The 21,583-nt window shown below is 35.6% G+C and overlaps 1 protein-coding gene across 2 annotated transcripts in view; it reads right to left on the minus strand.

Annotated features, from left to right (window-relative positions):
- Nucleotides 1-754: 754 nt before the first annotated feature.
- The window catches only part of kctd8 (potassium channel tetramerization domain containing 8), a 51,322-nt gene continuing 30,493 nt past the window's right edge, over nucleotides 755-21,583 (minus strand). Inside the window, exon 4 of one of the 2 annotated variants that reach the window (XM_073854534.1) lies at nucleotides 755-1,358. In XM_073854534.1, coding sequence (XP_073710635.1) covers nucleotides 832-1,358 — 527 coding nt within the window. In that variant the 3' untranslated portion in view covers nucleotides 755-831. The remainder of the gene's footprint in view (nucleotides 1,359-21,583) is intronic. The other variant, XR_008637153.2, reaches the window with a different exon arrangement.

The raw sequence follows: 21,583 nt of genomic DNA on the forward strand, positions 1-21,583 counted from the left end.
GGACATTTTTGGCTTCAATTCATTACAATGGAAGGAGGCGACGTCGCGTCGTCCATCTTTTTTTACGGTCTATATAATTTAAACTCCATTTGGTATTTTTACTACTTTCAGCTGCTGCACTCCCGCGACACTGCAAGGTAAACAAAACGTTTAAGCTATAAAAGCAAATGTTTAATTTAAAGGAACCAGAATACTAGAAAATGGCATCTATTACAGTAAATGTTAATTTTTTTATTCAAAGCAACATGCTCTGTATGATTTTGCGAATCGTTTTCAGGATACTTTGATGTCATTTTCCTCCTGGTCTGACATGGTGCCGCATCAAGTCGAACGCACCTGATGGCTAGTGCGGTGGCTGTAATATATACGTAAACCTACTAATGACTTTGTAAGGACTTATCGTGAAATAATGTTATGTTTCAGTTCAAGTAAATTGTGTTTGTCCAGCAGGACAACACAAGGTGTCAGTTCTGTTTTCATTTTGGCACACCAAAGAGTCAATTCAATAGTTTATACAGTACAAGATCTCTGCAGTTATTATTTACAATAAGTGACATTAATGAAATGGCTTTCAGTTCATGAATCTTCAAAGCAATTTTCTTCACTTTTTTGGTAATTGTTTTATTCAGATTCCAAAGAAATGAATAGTAAATGAATTGTGCTGTCAACCGTTTTTGCAAACGAAGTGAAACTTTAAGTAGTATGAGTATCCGAATTCCCACTTTCAACTTTTTTCTACAGTTTTGTTTATCAATGTGCATCAAGGCCTTTAAGCATTTCCAAACTCATTGAACAAAACATAACATGTAAAACATCCCCCCTGAGGTTTCTTTATAGACCGTACTTCTGAAGCAGTTCCGACTGCCACTGCCGCTTGCGCTCCGGGAATGCCGGCGGGATCCTGATCTTTCGAAACTCTCGGATACACTGTTTCATTTCTTCCTCCGCACTGGGCCTCTCCAAGGTTTTCCTTCGGGTCAGACCGCACCCCATACCTTCCCTCGAACCCACGCCGCTGGTGAGGGACTGGAAGAGCTCGCTGTTCCTCCTCTTTTCCGGTAGCTCCATCCACTGCACGGAGGAACCTTTCTTGGGTGGTCGACCCAGAGTGAGAGTGCTCGGAGGCCGGGAGACGGAACGCAGCGCTCCGCAAGGGGCCCTGGTTTCCCCGACCACCTCACCGCGTGACACCAGGATCGGTCCTCCGTCCTGGGGTGAAGTGGCTTCAGAATGAGTCTCAGAGCTGGAGGTGGAGAGCTCATTTAGTGACGCTCCGCTCTCACTGGCCTTATCCAGCAGTTTCCCACACTTGGGCTCATCACATTCAAGCTTAGGGGATGCTGACTTGCAAGCAGGCCCTGGAGAACAGAAAACTAAAGTTAGCTGATACAACAACAGAAACTTCCAGAGGGCAATTCTCAAAATCCCACAGACTCAATTGATGAAATGCTAGGCTGCCGTGTTTGTGTCATGCAATAAATCACAATACTGCAGTTCCTTCTCTTTCTCATCTTGTTTGCTGTAATTCCATACACTTTTCGCTGACTTGTTTTAACCCCAAATGCAGAGTTGTTTTAACTAGGCCTGTCAAAAGATTAATCAGGATTAATTGCATACGAAATACAATTTTGTTTTTGCATAATATATGCGTGTCACTGTCCACTGTGTGTAATTATTTGGATTTATAAATTCACACACATGCATGTATGTATTTAGGAAACATTTGCATGTATTTATATACTTATTTGAGGGCTGTCAAAAGATAAATCGCGATTAATCGCATACAAAATAAAAGTTTGTTTTTGCATGATATATTTGTGTGTGTTGTGTGTAATTATTTTGTGTATATAAATACACATATACATGTATCAATTTTAAGATTTTTTATTTATTCATATATTCTATATATATTTTATTTAATCAAAATCTAAATAAAAATATACATTTAAATGTACATGAATGCATGTGTGTGTATTTATATATACAAAATAATTACACACAGTGCACACACATATATTATGCAAAAACAAACTTTTATTTTGTATGCAATTAATCAAGATTAATCTTTTGACAGCCCTAATTTATTTCGATATATTTTATATGATATATAAATAAAAAACATATTTTTTCTTAAATGTATACATGTATGTGTGTATTTATATATACATAATAATTACACACAATAGACACAGAAATATAATATGTAAACACAAACTTTTATTTTGTATGCGATTAATCGCAATTAATATTTTGGCAGCCCTAGTTTTAACCCATTATTGGGTCAAATATAAACATTTTTTACGGCTGGGTTTGACCCTTTTTGACCCAGCGCTGGGTTAATAATAACCATGCATTTTTAAATAATTTTTTACACTTTTAAAAAGCTGGGTTATTTTCAACACAGCATTGGGTCTTAAAGGGATGAACCCAACCTTTTGGATTGTGATTTATCCTCTGCTGGGATGTTTAAACCCATTGTTGGGTCAAACATAAACATTTTCTTGGTTAATTTTACCCAGCGGCTAGGTTTGTCCTTTTTTGACCCAACACTGGGTTGAAAATAACTCAGCATTTCAAGTGTGTAAATAAAAATGTAAGCAATAGTTTAAGCCATGAATAAGCTAATGGCTCTGCTCCACAATCTAGCTGTTGTGTTTTAACACAAAGGTCAAATATGAACTTGTTAAGGTTATTTTAACTCAACAATAACTATGACTAGAAACAACCCAGCATTTTTTAGTTGTCTCCTAAGGAAGCATCCTTAAAATCCCTAAAATGGACCCTTGTAGGAGATGTTTGCTGTATGTAACAACAAATGTTTTATGATCTAAAATGCGTGAATTCGCTTAGAGCACCTTTAATATTACTGTATGTGTTGCTAAGGACCTTATTTGGAAAACTTTAAAGGTGATTTTCTCAACATTTTTTATTCCAGGTTTTCAAATAGTTGTATCTTGGCCAAATGGGTGATTCTCACGAAACCATTGAAACACCACGGCACTAATGATTTTAGCTTTAAAATGTGTAATATAGTAACATTAAAAAGCATCAGAATTAACACAATACTGTGTTCTACCTTGCACAATGTGTGATTTCAACATAAGAATTTATAATTGTAAATTTTATCTCATTTTCTGCTGAAATTCTCATTACCGCAATGTGTCCGGCTGTGTTTGAACATGCGTTATGTTGTAATTTAATCAAATTAACACAAAAATATTAAGAAAATAAATAAATGGATGTTTTGCTAGACTACTTTAGATGACAGAAAAAATATTTACTGAATATTCATGTATAATAATAATGAAGAAAAATAAGGAAAATGATGTGTCCATGCCTGATGTTCTCATCCTCCCCAACACTTTTTAAGAACCGTTTAAGCACACATACAGAATTTTAATAAAGTTTGATTTTGAGTGACCAAGCACATGGACCAGTTACTTCAAGATGGCTACCAGGTAAGATCATTTTTTTTACAGTTAATTTGAAATATTGTCTTGTCGGAATGCTTACACGACATTTTGATTCTCATTACCGCAACAGATGCTTATTAAATGTTAATTTAATTAATAGAAGCATAATACTTTGATTTTAAATGCATGTGCAGAATCTCCAAATTATGTTCTTTCAGGTTTGTTATGTCATTTTGAAAATATGTCAGTGTTGATGTTTTCTGACTGTTGCGGTAATGAGATTTTTTAGGACTAATTTTTTAAATTATGTTACAAAAAGTGTTAAATGATAAGTAAAAGTTTTTAAATTATTGTTTCCATTTACTCCAGACTTTGTTTTTCAATGTCTGGTGGGAAAAAAAGTTAATTTAAGCAATTTTTACATTTTCATGCTTGACATTTTTAAAACCAAGTTTTCGTGAGAATCACCCAAATATTGTTCTATCCTAACAAACCAATCAATGGAAAGCTTATTTATTTTAAAATATTACCCTTAAGACACATTTATGCTAAATCCATAGCATGCAAAAATGCTAAATGCATTGCTGTATAACATAGCGAATGCTGTGTGATATAATTAGGTATGATTAATTAAGATGCACACTTCAAAACTCTTGGGCAAACACTCTCTAAAATGCCAAAAAAAGTTTCATGAACAAGTTAACAATGTCAACACAACCATCTAAACTCTTATTTGTTATCTCTCTGTTAGCTGATAAACAATACAGTTTGGCAGAAAAACGGGGAGCAGCTGTAATTTCTCGCTTCAGCAGGTCTCTTAATGTGATCCAGAGGAGCTGCTAATTGGTGATTAAATGTGGATACGCAGGCGTAAAGGGAAACGGAGTCAATCGCGCTCTCTCTCTTCAGGACACAGATCATTTGAGCAGGTCCTCGAGCATCTGACCGCTGTCCCTCACTCCACCCCGTCTCTAAACCCAACTATTATACAACAATATTGCCGTGCAAAGATCCTGGGTTTGATCCTCAATGGTCACTTGGATAAAAGCGTCTGCCAAATGCATAATTGTAAATATACACAATATAACAGACAGATAAGATAAATGAACAAACTCACTAAACCTGAATTTGCACCCTAACTGATTGCACAGCAGTTTATTCATTATCTGAGGTCAAGACGTCTCAGATGCAGCTGTAGAGAGCTTAGTGACCTTGTTAAACCAAACGGATGTTTCATCTACACCCCCTGCCATCCTGAATAAGAATTAGTGCCATTTAAAAGCTTGAAACCGTCGAGAACGTCCTTCCAGGTTAAACTGTTTGCTGTAAATGGGTGCTATTAAAATGAATATTTGGCCATTAAGCAGCATATGGAGAATTGCTCATAAAGCAGAAGGAACTGTTTCTCCTATACTCGTTCCTGTTGTTTTATAATCTCTACAACAGTAATAACTATCAGCGCCTCTAGCAAATGAGCCGTCCGGGCTAATAAAACCTTTAAAACACACATGCTAGAGAACAACACGTGCACACCTGTGGATTACTGTAGTTTTTACTGCTGGGACTCATAAAAGCACCAATGGCTTTCTTTCTTTCCGTGGAGTAAACGCATAACAAACTGTCTAAAGTTCAATTAATGCAAAATAACACATAAATCATGGTGTGGCCTCAACAAGCAAAAAAAAATCTCACCATAAAACATCTATACCAGATGGTGAACGGTGACATATGGAGGTCAGACTGATAAATCAGGAAGCCAAAATAAAATGCTAAAATATCTATTGAATTTATAGCTCTTGCCTCTTAGTATAAAATCAGTTTTTATCCAGATAATTTCAAGTCTATATAAAATATATTAACTGTATGTTGTAAACATTGTCAATAAGTTGTTTTAGGGTTGCTAGCTGGATCAGATTTGGTGGACATAATGGGTGGATTTATACTGCAGATCTTGATGCCAGTGACCTTTTTTTGAGGGCGCTCGATGGGAAGTTCGTCACAACATGTATGTAGCCCGTCATGTGTTGTGTGGTTCGTAATTTCAAAATATGTGTTCGGTGCGTCGAGTGAGGATGTCAAAGTACTGCTGTGCCGCATAAAGTCGAAAAAGCCAGGCTGACGTACGACGCGGCTGACCATTATCTGTTGCTCCCCAGCATTTTTTTTTTTTTGTGCGCCTGAGCTTCGTTTACAGTCTGGGGAGATGCACGCTTTAAGTAAAAAAAAATCATTTGCAAACATGTCTGAGGAACAGGTGAGCCACGTCACTACAGTCACGTGACTTTACACTGTTCACAACAGAACCGAAGGAGAAGACAATGCTGCATAAAGTCGTAATTCTTGCTATTATTGGACAAAAATGTATTTTTGATGCTTCAACACCTTCTAACTGACCCACTGATCTCACATGGACTACTTTGATGAGTTTTTATTAACTTTCTGGACATGGAAACCGCACATAGATTTTCAATGGAGGGACGGAAAGCTCTCGGACTAAATCTAACATTAAAACACCTTAAACTTTGTTCCGAAGATGAATGGAGGTCTTCCGAGTTTAGAGTCATTTATGACATTATTTTCATTTTTGGGCAAACTATCCCTATTAAGGAGCCACGCTGTTCCCTTTGGGGGCGGGGGCAAAAACGAAAGCCGCTCTTCGTGATCTCAACTAACAGATTCTGCAAAAAAACGAAAATCACAAATTTTGAAAAAAAAAAACTTTCTTTCTCATTATCTCAAAAGTTGTGCTGCCGACTTGTGTCACTGGGTTCCGTGACGGGTCACATATACGTGCATAAAATTGTAGGAATATAATTAAATTTTGAATATAATTTTTTTTTACAATTTTAAATAAATATTATAATTTTAAATTTTAATGAAATTGTGGTCTCTTACTGTCTAGCAATGTGTGTTAATATTTATAAATCTGACTTTTTTCATGTTTAAGTGCAATATTTGGGTCCCCAGTGCTTTTATCAACCTAGAAAATGTGAAAAAGATCAACCCAGTAACTTAGTTTTGGTAAACCATTCTCTGCAAGCATGTGAAAAAATAATTGAAATCTGGCTCCCCTTGTGATGTCAGAAGGGGATAATACCGCCCTTTAATCTGCCTTATCCAACCACAGCACTGCCATTTAGTACAGAGATCAGCTCATTTCCATTTTTGCTTGTACATACAAAGTGGTAATTTTAACATGCTATTATAAATGATCTATATGGTATTTTGAGCTAAAACTTCACATATGTACTCTGGGGACACCAAAGATTTATTTTACATCTTAAAAAAGTCTTGTAAAATGTCCCCTTTAAAACTAAAACAAACGCTTGTCTTTATAAAAGTTTTTTATAAAGTTGGCTAGCACGATTTTCGTAGCTTCAGAAAAGGTCATGTGATTTCCGGTAAGGGAACATAGGGACCATCGATGCTCCCTGGTTTTTGCTTTGCTTAGTGGGAATTTTTAAGGAACGAATGTTTCTGTGCACTGGAAGGATTTTGCGATTGAGCCCTTAAAATGTCTGACACACTAATCAGTGCCCTGACTACTGAACAAGGGAGTTAATTGAGACACAACCTCAGTAAAACAGAGGAAGTAAAATGTTGCTATATGCAAAGGACACAGACAAAAAGATTATACAAAATTACAATTCACATAGGATTTTTTCCACCTATGAATGAGGTCTAAAAACGATAGGAGAATATCGGAATTTATGCGTGCCACATGAGGGGAAAAATCTGAATAGTGTTCCTTCAAATAGGCAGTGTAAAAAACACTTTACTACAATGTTAACAAAATTTCTCACAGCATTGAATTTGAGTTACAATCTGTTTCTGTAGCTCAACTGGTAAAGCTTTGCTCTAGCAGCACAAATGGTCATGGGTTAGATTCCAGAAAACACACATACTGATAAAATGCATACATTGTAATGCACTGAAAGTTGCAATAAATGCATTTCCAGAAAGCTCGTCTTCCATTGGTTGGACAAACAGTTGTTGCCCCTAACTCAAGTCATTGGTCCCTACTGTGGCAAGCTGCAGCCAAATCTTAAAGTTATGTACCTATACATAAAAATAAACTCATATTTCATAAAAAATGTATTTAAAAACCCAATTAATAGACCAAATGCTAGTTTTTGTAATGTTTGAGATTTGAAACACACATTGAGATTTGATAATGACTTTTGAAAATGTTAATTATCCTCCCAGCTGTCAGAACACTGTTGGCAGACGGGCACAGGATTATCCTTCATTCTGCTCTGTGAAATAAAGATTGGTTCATTTTGGCAAACAGGCGCCGGATTTTAGGGTTCTGCTTGAAGACTTTCTGTATACAAAATCAAGCATAGAAGCAGAGCATTGTGTTAGCGGTGCAAAGGTCATGGGTTTGTACCCAGGAAACACATACTGATAAAAATGTATATCTTGTAATGCACGGTATGCAACTTATACAGCTCTTACAATAGACATATCAATATGCTGAATCATGCCACTCTTACTTAGAAAAACTGTGCCGTAGAAACTCAAAATAGAAACGAGGTCTGTTTTGATTTTATGCTTTGATTTGATTCCAAGGATGGCACGCAAAGTTTTCGAATTTTCTGGTGAAGATTGCAGGAGTGGAGGAATGAAATTCAACCCATCCCGTGTGTATCTGCTTAGAATTTATCTCCAGTGCCAAGCTGCCACAACTGAATGCACCCTGACCTTTGCCTGGAGAGAAATGGATTATTGGAGCAAGGGAAGAAGTTCAATACAATGCAGATATAAAATTGCCATGCAGGGAGCATTTCTGCGGGAGGAAAAGAAAAGGATTTCAGTCCATCCATAATCCCACAGGAGTAACACATGATTACAGGAGTCTGGGCATCAGCTGACGGGCCAAACAGCAGGGCATGAGAACTACAATAAATGACCTTTAGAAGAAAACTCAAGGGATGGAAAAACGTGGATGTAGTAGTAATGCAGTTTGAATCTTTACATTTTTATATTTAATATATTTGCATACGCTTTCTGTACATATTTCTGTACACGTTTACATTTTTATATGTGTCAGAAGAAATGGTCAAAAAATTCCCTAGATGTCATTGGGGTGGTATCCTTTCAAAAAGTACAACTTGCAACTGTACCTTTGTTCATATTAGTACATATTAGGTACATGGTACCAAACAGGACTCCCACCAGGCACTTTGCAGGGTTGAATATACACTGTAAAAAAGAATACGCTGAATTTACTAAAAAATATAGTGCATCATTTTTGCGTCCCTCTTTGTAAGCAAGTTTCACATGGATATTTAAGCAATTTTAGCTACAATTTTTTAGTTTGCAATGCTTAAATTTATTGGTTGGTATCACATGGAATTTAAAGCAATTTTAGCTAAAAAAATTTAGTCTGTACAGCTTAAATTTATTGGTTGGTGAGACACAATATTTTAAGGCATTTTACCACTGTATTTTAAGTTATGTCTACCACTAAAGTCTTGTTTATACCATTACAACTTATCATTTACATCTAATTTATAATACATTAACTACAAGAAGACACAGGACAATAAAAATAAAAGTTTTTTTTATTTTTATAACTTTTTTAAATACAACATCTATTGATTTAAACATTGCGATTAAGTAAAAAAATCATAGAAACAAGGCTGTAAAAATAAAACACTGAATTTAATTAAAAATCTGGTGCATCATTTTTGCATCCCTTTTTTAAAGGAAGTTTTACATTAAATTTTAAGCAATTGCATAAATTGCTTAACATTCCATGTGAAACTTCATTTAAAAAGTGGATGCAAACAACATCCACTAAAAAAGGCTGGATTAATTAAAAAATATAGTGCATAATATGTTGCTACAAGGCATAAGAATTCATAAAAAATTAAACAACAACATTTCATAACAATAACATGAATCAGCATGTAATGTCTATTGTTGTATGCCGTATGTTGCTAACAGGGCAAGAGATTCATTTGAAAATAAGTAAACAACAAGTAAATGTTGTAACAATAACATTAATTAACATGCTACTAAATTTGTGTTGTACACGTGTGTCTGAGTGTGGTGTATGAATGTGTTTAGAAAATTAAATCAACACTCAGTTTATTTTTTAATGTTAAAATCTTCTGAGACAGTTTTGCACTGTCTAAGTGCAGCAGTATTTTTTAAAGAATTTAAAAGTGTACCCAAGTCTTAAGATCAAGACAATATATTCGGCCAAACAAGGAAATGCACGCTTTGGTGAGACTGGACAATCCTCACAGAACCTGAACACCATTCCAGAACTATTTCAGCCTCAAATGGAGTGTCATCTGGTGCGACACCTCTGGTGAAAAATTAAAGAGATTAAAGTTACGTAAAAATTAAATCTGATTTATAAGATACACATATAACATTGGGGTTGCACTAAAAGCCTGAAATGAATGCTGCTTATTTATTTTATTGCTTTTCTAAACATGCAGTAAATATGGTTTTTGATTAGCTGCATAGTTATTTTGAAGGAAAGCACTGCAACCTCAATGTTGCCACTGTCTCACCATAACAACCATAGTTTAACCATGATACGGTAATCAATCCTGTAAAAAATACAATACTTTCTCTTTCCTATTTCATTTATTATAATAGTGACCATCTATTTCAAACACAAGAAATCTGCATTAAACGTCATTTTATAAAAGAAATATGTACTTATTTCACGTAATGTGCGGAAGCCTTCCCACATCTAGTTTAATTTGCTGTTCTCATAGCGGATAAATAAGGAAAAAGATTCCTGTTAGAGAATCAGTCAATGGAGAAGTAATTCCTCAAACTTCTAACTTATTTATTATAATTAAGCAGCCAAGCACTGATAGCCATATACATTGGTAGTATTATGGAGAGTAATGATGATTTACGTTGTGGTCTGTAAAATAAACAAATAAATGAATAAATCTGTATACATTCACTTCAGTAGTTAAGTTTCAGTTATGTGATTAAAACAGCCATGTAAACATTACACATAACTATTAGTTTACTTAAGTAAATGAACAGTATATAACATGAACTCAAATAGTTATTAAATATAGTGCGAAGCACATGGTTGCACGTGAGCATCAACGTGTAACGTGTACAATGCTAACATGGCTAATATACATATGAGATTACTGCGATCGCGTCGCGATCGTCATTTGCAAATAAAACACTGGCATAACATCAAACATTCACAATAGCAGGCAGAAGGTGCTAAAGACGTAACAATATGCGTGATTACTCACATATTTGACATGAACGCACAACATGAACGATATCAGAGAGCTCAGCTGTCTGTCACAGCTCAGGTCAGTGGCAACTGTTTAATGGTCCGTCGGAAAACAACTATAAAGGCAACGAAGTTCCCTTCCATGAACGGACTTTATGACACGTAACATTTAAATGTAGAATGTAATTTTACTTACCTTAATTCCTGAAGAGGTCTTAACAGTAACACCACCGTTTAAAATGGCTGCTGCGCAGGCTCCCGATCTGCGTCACGTGACTCTTGACTTTGCTCAAAATTGCTTATAGTGTTAACAATTTTTATAAGTAAACCAAAAGCTCAGTATATTTAGTAATGATTATAGCCATAATTCAAGTAATGTGCAAAACTTAAATTAATGAGCAAAATCTTTACATTTATTTTAGCTATATTTGCTAAGGACATGAATCAATTTTTACTTAAATTTATTAGTAAAATCTGCTTGTATTTTTAAGCTATATTTGCTGAGAATTAAAATCATTTTACAGTGTTAAAAATAATTAGCTCGATTTACTAAAAAATATAGTGCATCATTTTTGCGTCCCTCTTTTTAAGCAAGTTCCACATGTAATTTTAAGCAATTGCTTAATTTTTTTTTAGCCTAAACTGCTTAAAATTCCATGTAAAGCTTACTTTAAAAATTGCAAATGCTTAAACTGCTTAAAATTCCATGTAAAACCTACCTTAAAAAGTGGGCGCAAAGATTGTGCACTAAATATTATAATTTTTTAGTAAATCCAGCGTATTAGTTTTTTCAGTGTACTTAGGGCCAAAGGTGCGGCGCCCTTTTGTTTATTGTAGTTTTCTTAAAGGGGCCAGTGCATGAAAATCTGACTTTTTCCATGTTTAAGTGCTATGATTGGGTCCCCAGTGCTTCTATCAACCTAGAAAATGTAAAAAAGATCAGCCCATTAACTTAGTTTTGGTAAACCATTCTCTGCAAGCACATGAAAAAATAGGTTGTTGAAATGTGGCTCTCCTTATGAATGTCGCTCTTAGTATAATAATACCACCCCTTAATCTGCACTATCCAACCACGCCACTGCCATTTAGTGCAGAGAAAACTTTAATTGCAACAAACAAACCAGCATCATTGTGATCAGTGTTTAAATTTCATCAGCTCATTTGCATTTTAAAGGACACACCCAAAACGACACATTTTTGCTCACACCTACAAAGTGGCAATTTAAACATGCTTTAATAAATGATATGGTATTTTGAGCTAAAACTTCACATATGTGCTCTGGGGACACCAAAGATTTATTTGACATCTTAAAAAAAGTCTTGTGCCATGGCCCCTTTAAAAGTCATGTAAATAATAAACAATGTTCAATGCGACACTATGAAACGACAACTCCCTGCATTCGGCGCAATGTAAGGGTTATTTATCATAGAGAACACGAACACTGATGGATTTGCGAACGCATAGGACGCAGTCGAGCGCAGACGCACACATCTATTAACGTGAGACGTGAACTGTATTAAAGTCCTAAGACCTGAGCTTTGGTTTTTCTTTTTTCAGATTTCTTCCAGCTATTTTGGGGTTAGGAAGAACCAATAAATATAATAACCAAATGAAGAGTTTGGTTCCAAAAAACAATAAATCCATTTTGACTAATTTCGGTAAAAACATGTTTTTACCACTATTTTCTGTTACAAACTTTCACATAGCATCTTTAGGTTATTAAAACATAAAAAATTCAAATCCATAATTTGATTTCAAAGATTTATTATAAAACTGATTCTTTTTAGCAAAATGCAAAATCCATTACAAGTTTTTTTTATGTTATCAATCTATTGAGTGAATATATAAATGTGCATTCATCTTTGCCATTTTATATTCATTTAGTTGACTAGTGGTATACACTGATTTAAAAAAAATAAACATTAATGGCATTCATCAAAACACTTACTTTGTCATATTAAGAACACTGTCATTGCTGCTGTCATCCTTGGGACGTCGTCACTAAACTTTTTTGACAGCGGTCAGCTGTAAAATGTTTTGGTCCTGCCCAGTAAAATAATGGAAATTGTTTCATAAGTAGCCTGGGGTCAATGTGTTAGCATGACAGAAGCTTGATGCTGTCGTGTGAGAACAAGCAAACATACAGCATTTCTTTGTCACCCGAGTGGCTTACGTTTCTTGGGCCATCCAAAATATTATTTTGTTTTTGTTTGTTTGTTGATCACAAAGTACAAAGTAGACAAGGAAAACTAGGATTCATGTGTATTCAAAGCACCGCCATAGTTGTTTACAATGCGTTAAATGGTGCGCTGTGATTTGTTGAGTGGATTTATTGCATTCTGCAGAGAAGGAAGACTGCCGTTTATTGCGTTTTGGGTAAAAAGGGAGAAAAGATGACAGAATTTCACAGCGGATATCGGATTTTGCGTAAAATTAAGAATTTACTTTTTAATACTAAACATTTTTTTAATTGGTGTTTATTGCGTTTTGGAACCAAATTCTTCAAATATTTTTCTTACAAAATGAAGCAATGTCATTGTCCACGTTTGTGTACAGGTTCCAGTTACACAGAATTAAGTATTATGGTGCAAACACCAAAAAAGTGTGATGTCCACATATGTGAGGTTAAACAAACAATGAAGCACATGACATCATAACTATGGATCTGCCAGGGACCCTGCATACCCAGATGCTATGCCACTCCAGACAAACACTGTCATTGTGAAACTGCTAGGAACTAAGACCAAATACATGTATGAAATAATCATTTTCTTACCTAAAGCAAACATCATTACTATTTTGTTCCAACAGATAATTAGATAAACAAACAGCCTAACCCTACAGTAAATCTACTGTTATTTTAGTTCATTAAATAAAGCTACAATGTACTATTTCTGCACACAAATACACACACTACCACGTCGGTCAATATACCTTTGTAAATGATGAATGTGCTTTAGAAATACAAATGATTATTAGCCACAGTTGTGTAACCTGTGCAAAGAAACAGCAGATGTGCCCATGTGCATCAGTTCCTCTGGGGGACAACGCCATGTTCTTGAAATAATTAGCATCAAAACTGTGTAAACATATTGTGTTTCACTACAATCACACCCATACTGTAGAAATCTCCATCCACTCAAACTCTCATTTTCGTCCGAGCCTCTGAGGAGAGAAGCGTTCATTTCTGATGAGATATTTGGGTGATACAGATAATTAACACTTTTCGCTCCCATGGGCCGTTCTGGAGTTAAATGAAAATGATACAACAACACAGTTTCACTTTACTATATTCATGAATCTATTAATTAAAATAAAGAACGTAAGCAATTTTTTGTTATCAATTTATGTTGTTTATATGTCTATATGGTGTTTATGCTTTAAGACAAACCATGTGCACATTCATCATTCAACACCATTTTCTCTATAAATATATCTGTCTTAAGTTATACTGTTGTATCTCTTCTCATGTCTGCAGAACCTGCTAATGTAACATGAGCTTTTATTTTCGCAGTTTCTCTGCCAAATGCTTTAGTCAAGCAGAGACTTTTATGTGTCACTTTGGACTTACTTCCGCGTGTTACATTTATCTTTTCGCAGAGACATGCGAACATGAACAAAACTGTGAGAAAGCCAGTTATGGTGTTTACATGCCATGTGAAATTGGCGTAATGAGCAAAATACTACTTGTGCCGATCAGTTTTTGTCTACTCATTTTCAATATTAAAATATGTTATTACCTTAACTAAGAATTGTTGATACATCCCTCTATCATCTGTGTGTGTGCACGTAAGGGCTGGAGCGCGCTGCGACGCTTCGATAGCATTTAGCTTAGCCCCATTCATTCAATGGTACCATTTAGAGATAAAGTTAGAAGTGACCAAACACATCAACGTTTTTCCTATTTAAGACGAGTAGTTATACGAGCAAGTTTGGTGGTACAAAGTAAAACGTAGCGCTTTTCTAAGCAGAGAAACTATATTTTATGGCGTAACAGCACTTTAGTGAGTACTTAGACTCGCCTGAAAAGTCCGCTCCCCTTCTCACTCTCATAATGGGAGAGGGAGGGTGTTACTGCGCCGAGTCGAAGTACTCACAAAAGTGCTATTACGCAATAAAATGTAGCTCCTCTTTTAAATCCGTTTAGAAAAGCGCTATGTTTTATTTTGTACCACCAAACTTGCTCGTATAACTACTCGTCTTAAATAGGAAAAACGTTGATGTGTTTGGTCACTTCTAACTTTATCTCTAAATGGTACCATTGAATGAATGGGGCTAAGCTAAATGCTCCAGCGCTTACGTGGACGCACACAGATGATAGAGGGATGTATCAACAATTCTTAGTTAAGGTAATAACATATTTTAATATTGAAAATGAGTAGACTATTCATTTAAATACACATATGCGTCAAAATTCCCGTCTTTGCAAGCATCCTCATAAACACGACCAGTTAGGTTAAGAGAAAGTAAACAGCTAAAAGAGAAAGCGCATGTGTGACAGTGTATTGGATCTGGACTTTGGTCTTAAAGGGGAAGTTACCTAATTTTGCGCCTGTCTGTCACTCGTGTTAATCAAACAGCATTGAGAGAAAATCTCTCACTGCTCCTGATTAAATCACTTTTCTACCTTAAATAAAAATATATATAGGCCTATACATACATGCATAATTACTTATTATCATTCTTATATCATTGACTGTTTATCTTCAGAGAGCTTGAGTTTTGTTTGTTTTTATCTTCTTTCTATAAGGTTCTTATGAACATTTCTATGGTATTAAAGATTTAAACCTTATTAAAACATAAAAGACTCTACCGTGATAGATATCGTTATCATGATATAAAATTAATCCTATCGTGATAAAAGATTTTGGTCATACCGCCCACCCCTAAAACAAATGCATCTTTTTTAAATGTTTTTTTTTTGCTACCTCACGGATTTATTGTATATGATGACTCTGTACCTGTGGATATGGTGAGATGAGAAACATTTTGAGTAATGCTTTGTAAAAATCCCATGGCGCTGTCCGAGTGCTGAAACGCTTCGGCCCTCCCCACGTTTGTAAATTCTTTATCTCTTGTTTGTATTTTTAGAGTACAAACCTTTTCTTGCATATTTGCAAATTATTTTAAGATTACAATGATTATGTAGGATATCAATACATTTAAAAGCCTGCTAATTTTATTTCTATGACTGAAAGAAAACAGCTTTTAAAGGTTTTAATCCAAATAATTTCAATAAAAATGAAAACAACACAATTTTTATTATTCTTAAACTGATGGTCTTCTTCCTCCGCTTAGATTTTCAGTTTAAAAATTCCGCTTTCTAAATAGGGATTAGACATGGCGCCAGGCGCAATTGGCTTTTAAAGGGGATGAGAGCTGAGACTCTCATTGGTTTTATCCACGTTTATGCACCAAAACAGACCCATTACTCATTTGGAGAATAGGAACATCCCCTTTAGACTGTGCGCTTGGCACATAAACCATTTTCCCGTCATTAAATTAGCAAAAGTGTAATCGGACTTGCCCATTTAGAACATACACCATGCACTTTAGACAATGCGCTTAGATCGTTAAAATAGGGCCATGTGCAAATTGACATTGCGAATCGAAAAACTCCCATGTATCACAAAAAAAGTTTTTACGCTTGCATTAGGTGTTTTTCCATTAAATTCAGAAAATGTGTATTTCGCAGAACTGCAATAGAAACGGGTTATTCGCATTTCCAGGTCACCTGATGCAAGTAAGTCATACACGCAATACATGTATGCTTCCAAGTATAAGAGGCTTTCCTTGCCAATAATGTTTGGATAACACTCCTACATCTCTTTTGATTTAAAATAATGTACTATTACTTCCAAGAAACACCTATACGTTGCCGCTCCTATAAAAGGGTTTCCTTGGCATTCATGTTTGGATAATACTCTTACGTCTCATTCGGTTAAAAATAATGCCCAGTGCAGTGGACATTATTTTAGTAAACCTACCAACATCAGTCGATGTGATGTTTGGATTGACTTATCGCAAAATTGTTAAATGGAAACGCCATAATTCCGCAATTAATCTTTAATTTTCGATGCAAGTTTTCCACAAATCTGTAATGGAAACGCAGCTACAAATGCACAACAGGAGCAGCAGATTTTTATTCTTGCTCTTGAAATCAACACAGTAATTCAATGACAAAGATACAAAGGTGCTGCTGTATATACAGTAAATGTTTCAACTACCTTCTTTTACTTCACCTGGAGAGACTCCAGCCTGCAGCAGTCAGATAAATAAATAAATGATGTTACTGTTGTGTTTAAACCCTTTCTATAGGAGAAACAATTCTTCTGTGAAGTTTACAGCAGTCATTTGTTTTCAGAACACTGGAATAATTGTGATTGCGTGATGGAGTGGACGCAGATTAGAGATAATCGGCAGGTGAAGACCAAGCGCATCCTTTTATCCTGCAAGGGATTCACAGAAGACAGAGTTCCTTTCATTCCCAAAACACTTCCATTGAACACATTTATTTCTGCCTAGTTTTTTACGTTTTAGCCAGTGGGCAGAAATCCAAGCAGTCTTTCTTATCACTCTTCTGTTAATTAAAATTGGGGGGAAGCTCATCTGTCTCTTCAGTAGGTTTTTGCTTTCATTGGAATAACAGTAGAGAGAGTGTGTGTGTGGGAAAAATGACACAGATTCAAATACGCTCCTGTATAGCTCAGTGAGAGAGCATTGCATTAGCAGTGAAAAAGGTCATGGGATCGAACTCAAGATAAACACATGCTGATAAATAATGTGTACCTTGATATTAACTGTAAGTCGCTTTGGATAAAAGCATCTGAATGTAATTTAAGCACAACCTGCTACAGCAAACAGTAAGGCATGAGATGCTTTGTTTTTATCACCATCAATAAACAATTCACTTTAAAAGATGCTTTTCAATGTTGGTACATTTTCAGGGACTTACATTTAAATATGCAAATCTGTAACGTTTTATTTTTCTGTATGCATGCCAAAGTACGAATAAAAAACAAATCCCTAAACAGCAAGCATTATGTTGCAGATATATCATAACCCAATTCTGAAGTGAGCCCAAAGAATTTTTAGAAACATACACCGTAAAAAAAGACTATACTGTAGAGTAAGAAGCACATTTATACTCCTGCAGGGCAACATTAGCTTATCATCTGCTCTTCTGTCGATATTTCCTCCTCTTTTTGTCGCTCTCTCTATTTTTTAACCCAGAGGATAATCTAAAAAGCTTTCAAAAGTATACAGAGAATGGGTGAAACTCTTTTCTTAAGTGGCTTTTCTCAGAATCAGATAAAATATCTGACAGTTCAGTATCTACACTGTCAAAAATAAAGGTACGAAGCTGTCACTGGGGCAGTACCCTTTAAAAAAGGTCCTAATATGTATCATTTAGCTACAAATATGTACCTTTAAAGGTACATTTTGGCAGTTCAAAGTACTAATATGCACTCTTTGGGTACAAAGGTGTACCTTTTTGAAAGGGTACTGTCCCAGTGACAACTTTTGTACCTTTATTTCTGAGAGTGTAATTATTTTGGGTATCAGTTTGAAAAAAAAACTCATATAGAAGAACTTTTGGTTTTAAAGTGAAAGGTTCTTAACCTTCATAAGCCCCTATTTTCCTGTATACGTTAGAGTTCCTTGGGGGTAAAAATTATCACAGAAATTAAAAGAGATTAAAAGATATACATTTTTAATGATAAAAATAATATATAATTTCTTTTGTTTACTTCCCATCTGTGTTTTGGGAGATATGAAGTTACCTGTTTACCACTCAATTCCTTAACTACTCCATTAGCTTGCCTGAAAAATATAATTTTTTATGAAATTTCACATAAATGTTGATCTAAATTTGATTTAAATTGTTTTTAGATATTTATGTAGATGTTATGTGTTGAAATCGGCCATTTGGTGTTTATAAAAGAACATAAAAGAATTACAGTTTAGGAAATAAATCATTTTGACCAGCAGATGCCCATAGAGACCCATTCGTTTTACTGGATGTGGCCAGCTGCTCAACATCACTACTTTAGTGATACATTTTGTGAACTTGTGTTTATATAAACATTAGAAAGGTCATTAAAAGTAAATATTATTTCAAATAGTAGAATATTTGTAGTTTTTGATGCATTTTGAAATGTCTGTTTTCACAAAATGCCACAGAAAGTTGACTAATAAGTGGGTTTGTGTCTGTCTGTCTGTCTGTGTGTGTGCCATGTGTGTGTGAGTGTTTGTGACTTTGTCTTTCTGTGTGTGTCTGTGTCTTTATGTGTGTGTAAGTTTTACTGTGTCTTTGTGTGTGTGTGTGTGTATGCACATGTGTGTGTGTGTGTGTGTGTGTGTGTGTGTGTGTGTGTGTGTTTGCATTGCATTTGTGCTCAAGTACCAGGCCTACCTTTATGTGTTAAAATTTTCAGATTTATTCTGGATGCATTGATTTTTTTGACAAATAAAAGGTAAAAAAAGGATTTTTTTTTAGGTCATTTTTACCCCCAAAGGGCCTCTTTGGTGAATTTTTACACCTCTTTAGAACGACCGAATCAAGCCCAGTTTTTTATTTGAATCTTGACAGATAATCTGGAAAAGTCACAAAATCTTATTCCACTGAGATGAAGGGAACCATGTTTTTTAACTAAAGAAAAGTGGCTTGGGGGTAAGATTGCCCACAAGAGACTTATTAGGGTTAAATTAATAAGTTCCGTAACAATTTACAATATTGTTTTATTAATTAAACTTAACATATTAACTAACAATGTTGTTTAAAAGCATTTATAAGGGATAATGTAGGCAGCCGGTTGTTATTGCAGGATTAAGCAATAAGAAGGCACAACTGGCTGCCTGTACATTATCTCACTTATTACACGTCTGTTTACCTCATCTTTACCTGTCTGAATGATTTGCAGCCGTGTGTTATTAATTCCAGGTGGTTGTTATCTCGGAATAACAAACCTGCAAATGTCGCAACTGGGCAATCAGAAACAAGCATTCCAACGAGCTGTGTAATAATCATTGTTAACGTTAGTTATATTAATATTTAGTCTTCGTTCATGTTAGATTACTGTGCATTAATGTAAACAGACTAAATTTTTGATGAAAATGTTTTGGTTCTCATTTGCACAAAATCTACAAAATAATTACTGAATCTAAAAATTAACATTAAGAAAAATCAAGTCTGCAAGTTTTGTTCATTGTTAGTTTATCTTCACATTTTCACTGTGTGTATTAGTACGTTAACAATATGCAAAAGGTACAAACCCCAAAGTAAACGATGAGGCGAGTTATCATCTCCAACCAAATTTTTTTTCTTGGACTACAACAAACCAGCGACTGTAAAAAAGATGGACGACACAACGTCGCCACCCTTCATTGTAATGATTTGAAGCCAAAAATGTCCCACCATAGTCGCCGCCATGTTACATAAAAATTTAAGTCTGGAGCCAAGGCATGTGCAGAAGGAATCCTCCGTGGAGCCAAACTTCCACCCAAATGCTCGCACGCCCAATTCAACCACGCTAATTATAACAACACGCCCCGTTTCTATGGCATTAAATTACTAGCTAAAATTAAACTTATCACAAAAATAAACATTGAACATGTTTCGGCGTGATAACAACTACCTAAGGGGCCAGTCACACCAAAAGTGCTTTAAACGCTTGCAAACGCAAGGCGCAACGCACTGCCTTTTTTTAAAAAAGAGCAGTGCGTCGCGGCTTTTCATATTGCTAAGCAACCACCGAGTCAGCTGTCTTGTCAATCAAATATTGAAGCGTGAGCGCTCTTTTGCTGTTAACTGTCATATTAGCAGAAACTTTAAAAAGAGGGAGCTTGCTCTGACCTTGTTTGAGGGTGAGAGGTGCACAAACACACAGGAGAGAGTGAGCCAGTGAAGTCCGGTTCTTCAAAGCAACTGTAAACTTCCCTCACCACAACGTAAGGCCCGACTCTCCCCTCATTCGATTGGACAATGGAAAGACGTGAATGACGTCGGGCGGTTCTCCGCTCTCAGCGCTCCTTCAAAAGCACGTGCTGCGGCAGGCGACAAAAAATTGCAAGGCGCTCGGCGCGCATAAACAGCGCGCAAACGCTCCCTGCCCATAGAATATCATTCAAAAAAGGCGCCTGCAACTGCCATAATCGCTTTTGGTGTGATCGACCCCTAAGAGGACTTAAACTATCTTTCGGAAACCTTTATTGGAAGTTTAAATAATTTTTTTATTTAGAGCAGAGTCCCATTCGTTTGAATAGAGAGGGCGAGGTTTATGACTTGTACTGCAGCCAGCCACCAGGGGGCGATCAAAGAGCCAGAGGCTACACTTTTCAAGACTTATGAGGCACACCCGCAACAAACACACGGATTGTAGGCAACAGTTTACTTCCTGGGATTGGTGATGTACAAGAACGACATTATCATAATTCCTCTCGCTTCAGACTCACCGCCTGTAAGTTAACTCCTGTTAGCATTGCATCGAATCTTTCAAACATGGTAAGGAGCGTCACATTTCCTGCTGACGTCAGAGGTATTCAGACCAATCACAACGTACAGATTAGCTGGCAAATCAGGGACACAGAGCTTTTCAAATCCATGTGTTTCAGAAAGAGAATGAAATCTGTGAAATTTAACCTTAACCATGTGAACACATTGTATTATACAAAATAAACACAATAATGTTGTTTTTAGCCATGAAATAGGTGCCCTTTAAATTCATGCTGCATTTTTTACAGTGTGTAAATACACACGATCACTTATATAATTAACTAAATGATGCCTTATCACCAAATCCTTTATGCTTGACGTCCGTATGGACACCTAAGAGCCGGCCTTTATTTTTTAAGCAAAGTATGAAAATCTAAAAACTTTGTTTCAGTCAAAAAAGGTGTGAAACACAGAGCAAACAATAAGAACAGCACTATATGTGT

This window comes from Misgurnus anguillicaudatus, chromosome 16 (assembly GCF_027580225.2).
Source record: "Misgurnus anguillicaudatus chromosome 16, ASM2758022v2, whole genome shotgun sequence".
Taxonomy (NCBI): domain Eukaryota; kingdom Metazoa; phylum Chordata; class Actinopteri; order Cypriniformes; family Cobitidae; genus Misgurnus; species Misgurnus anguillicaudatus.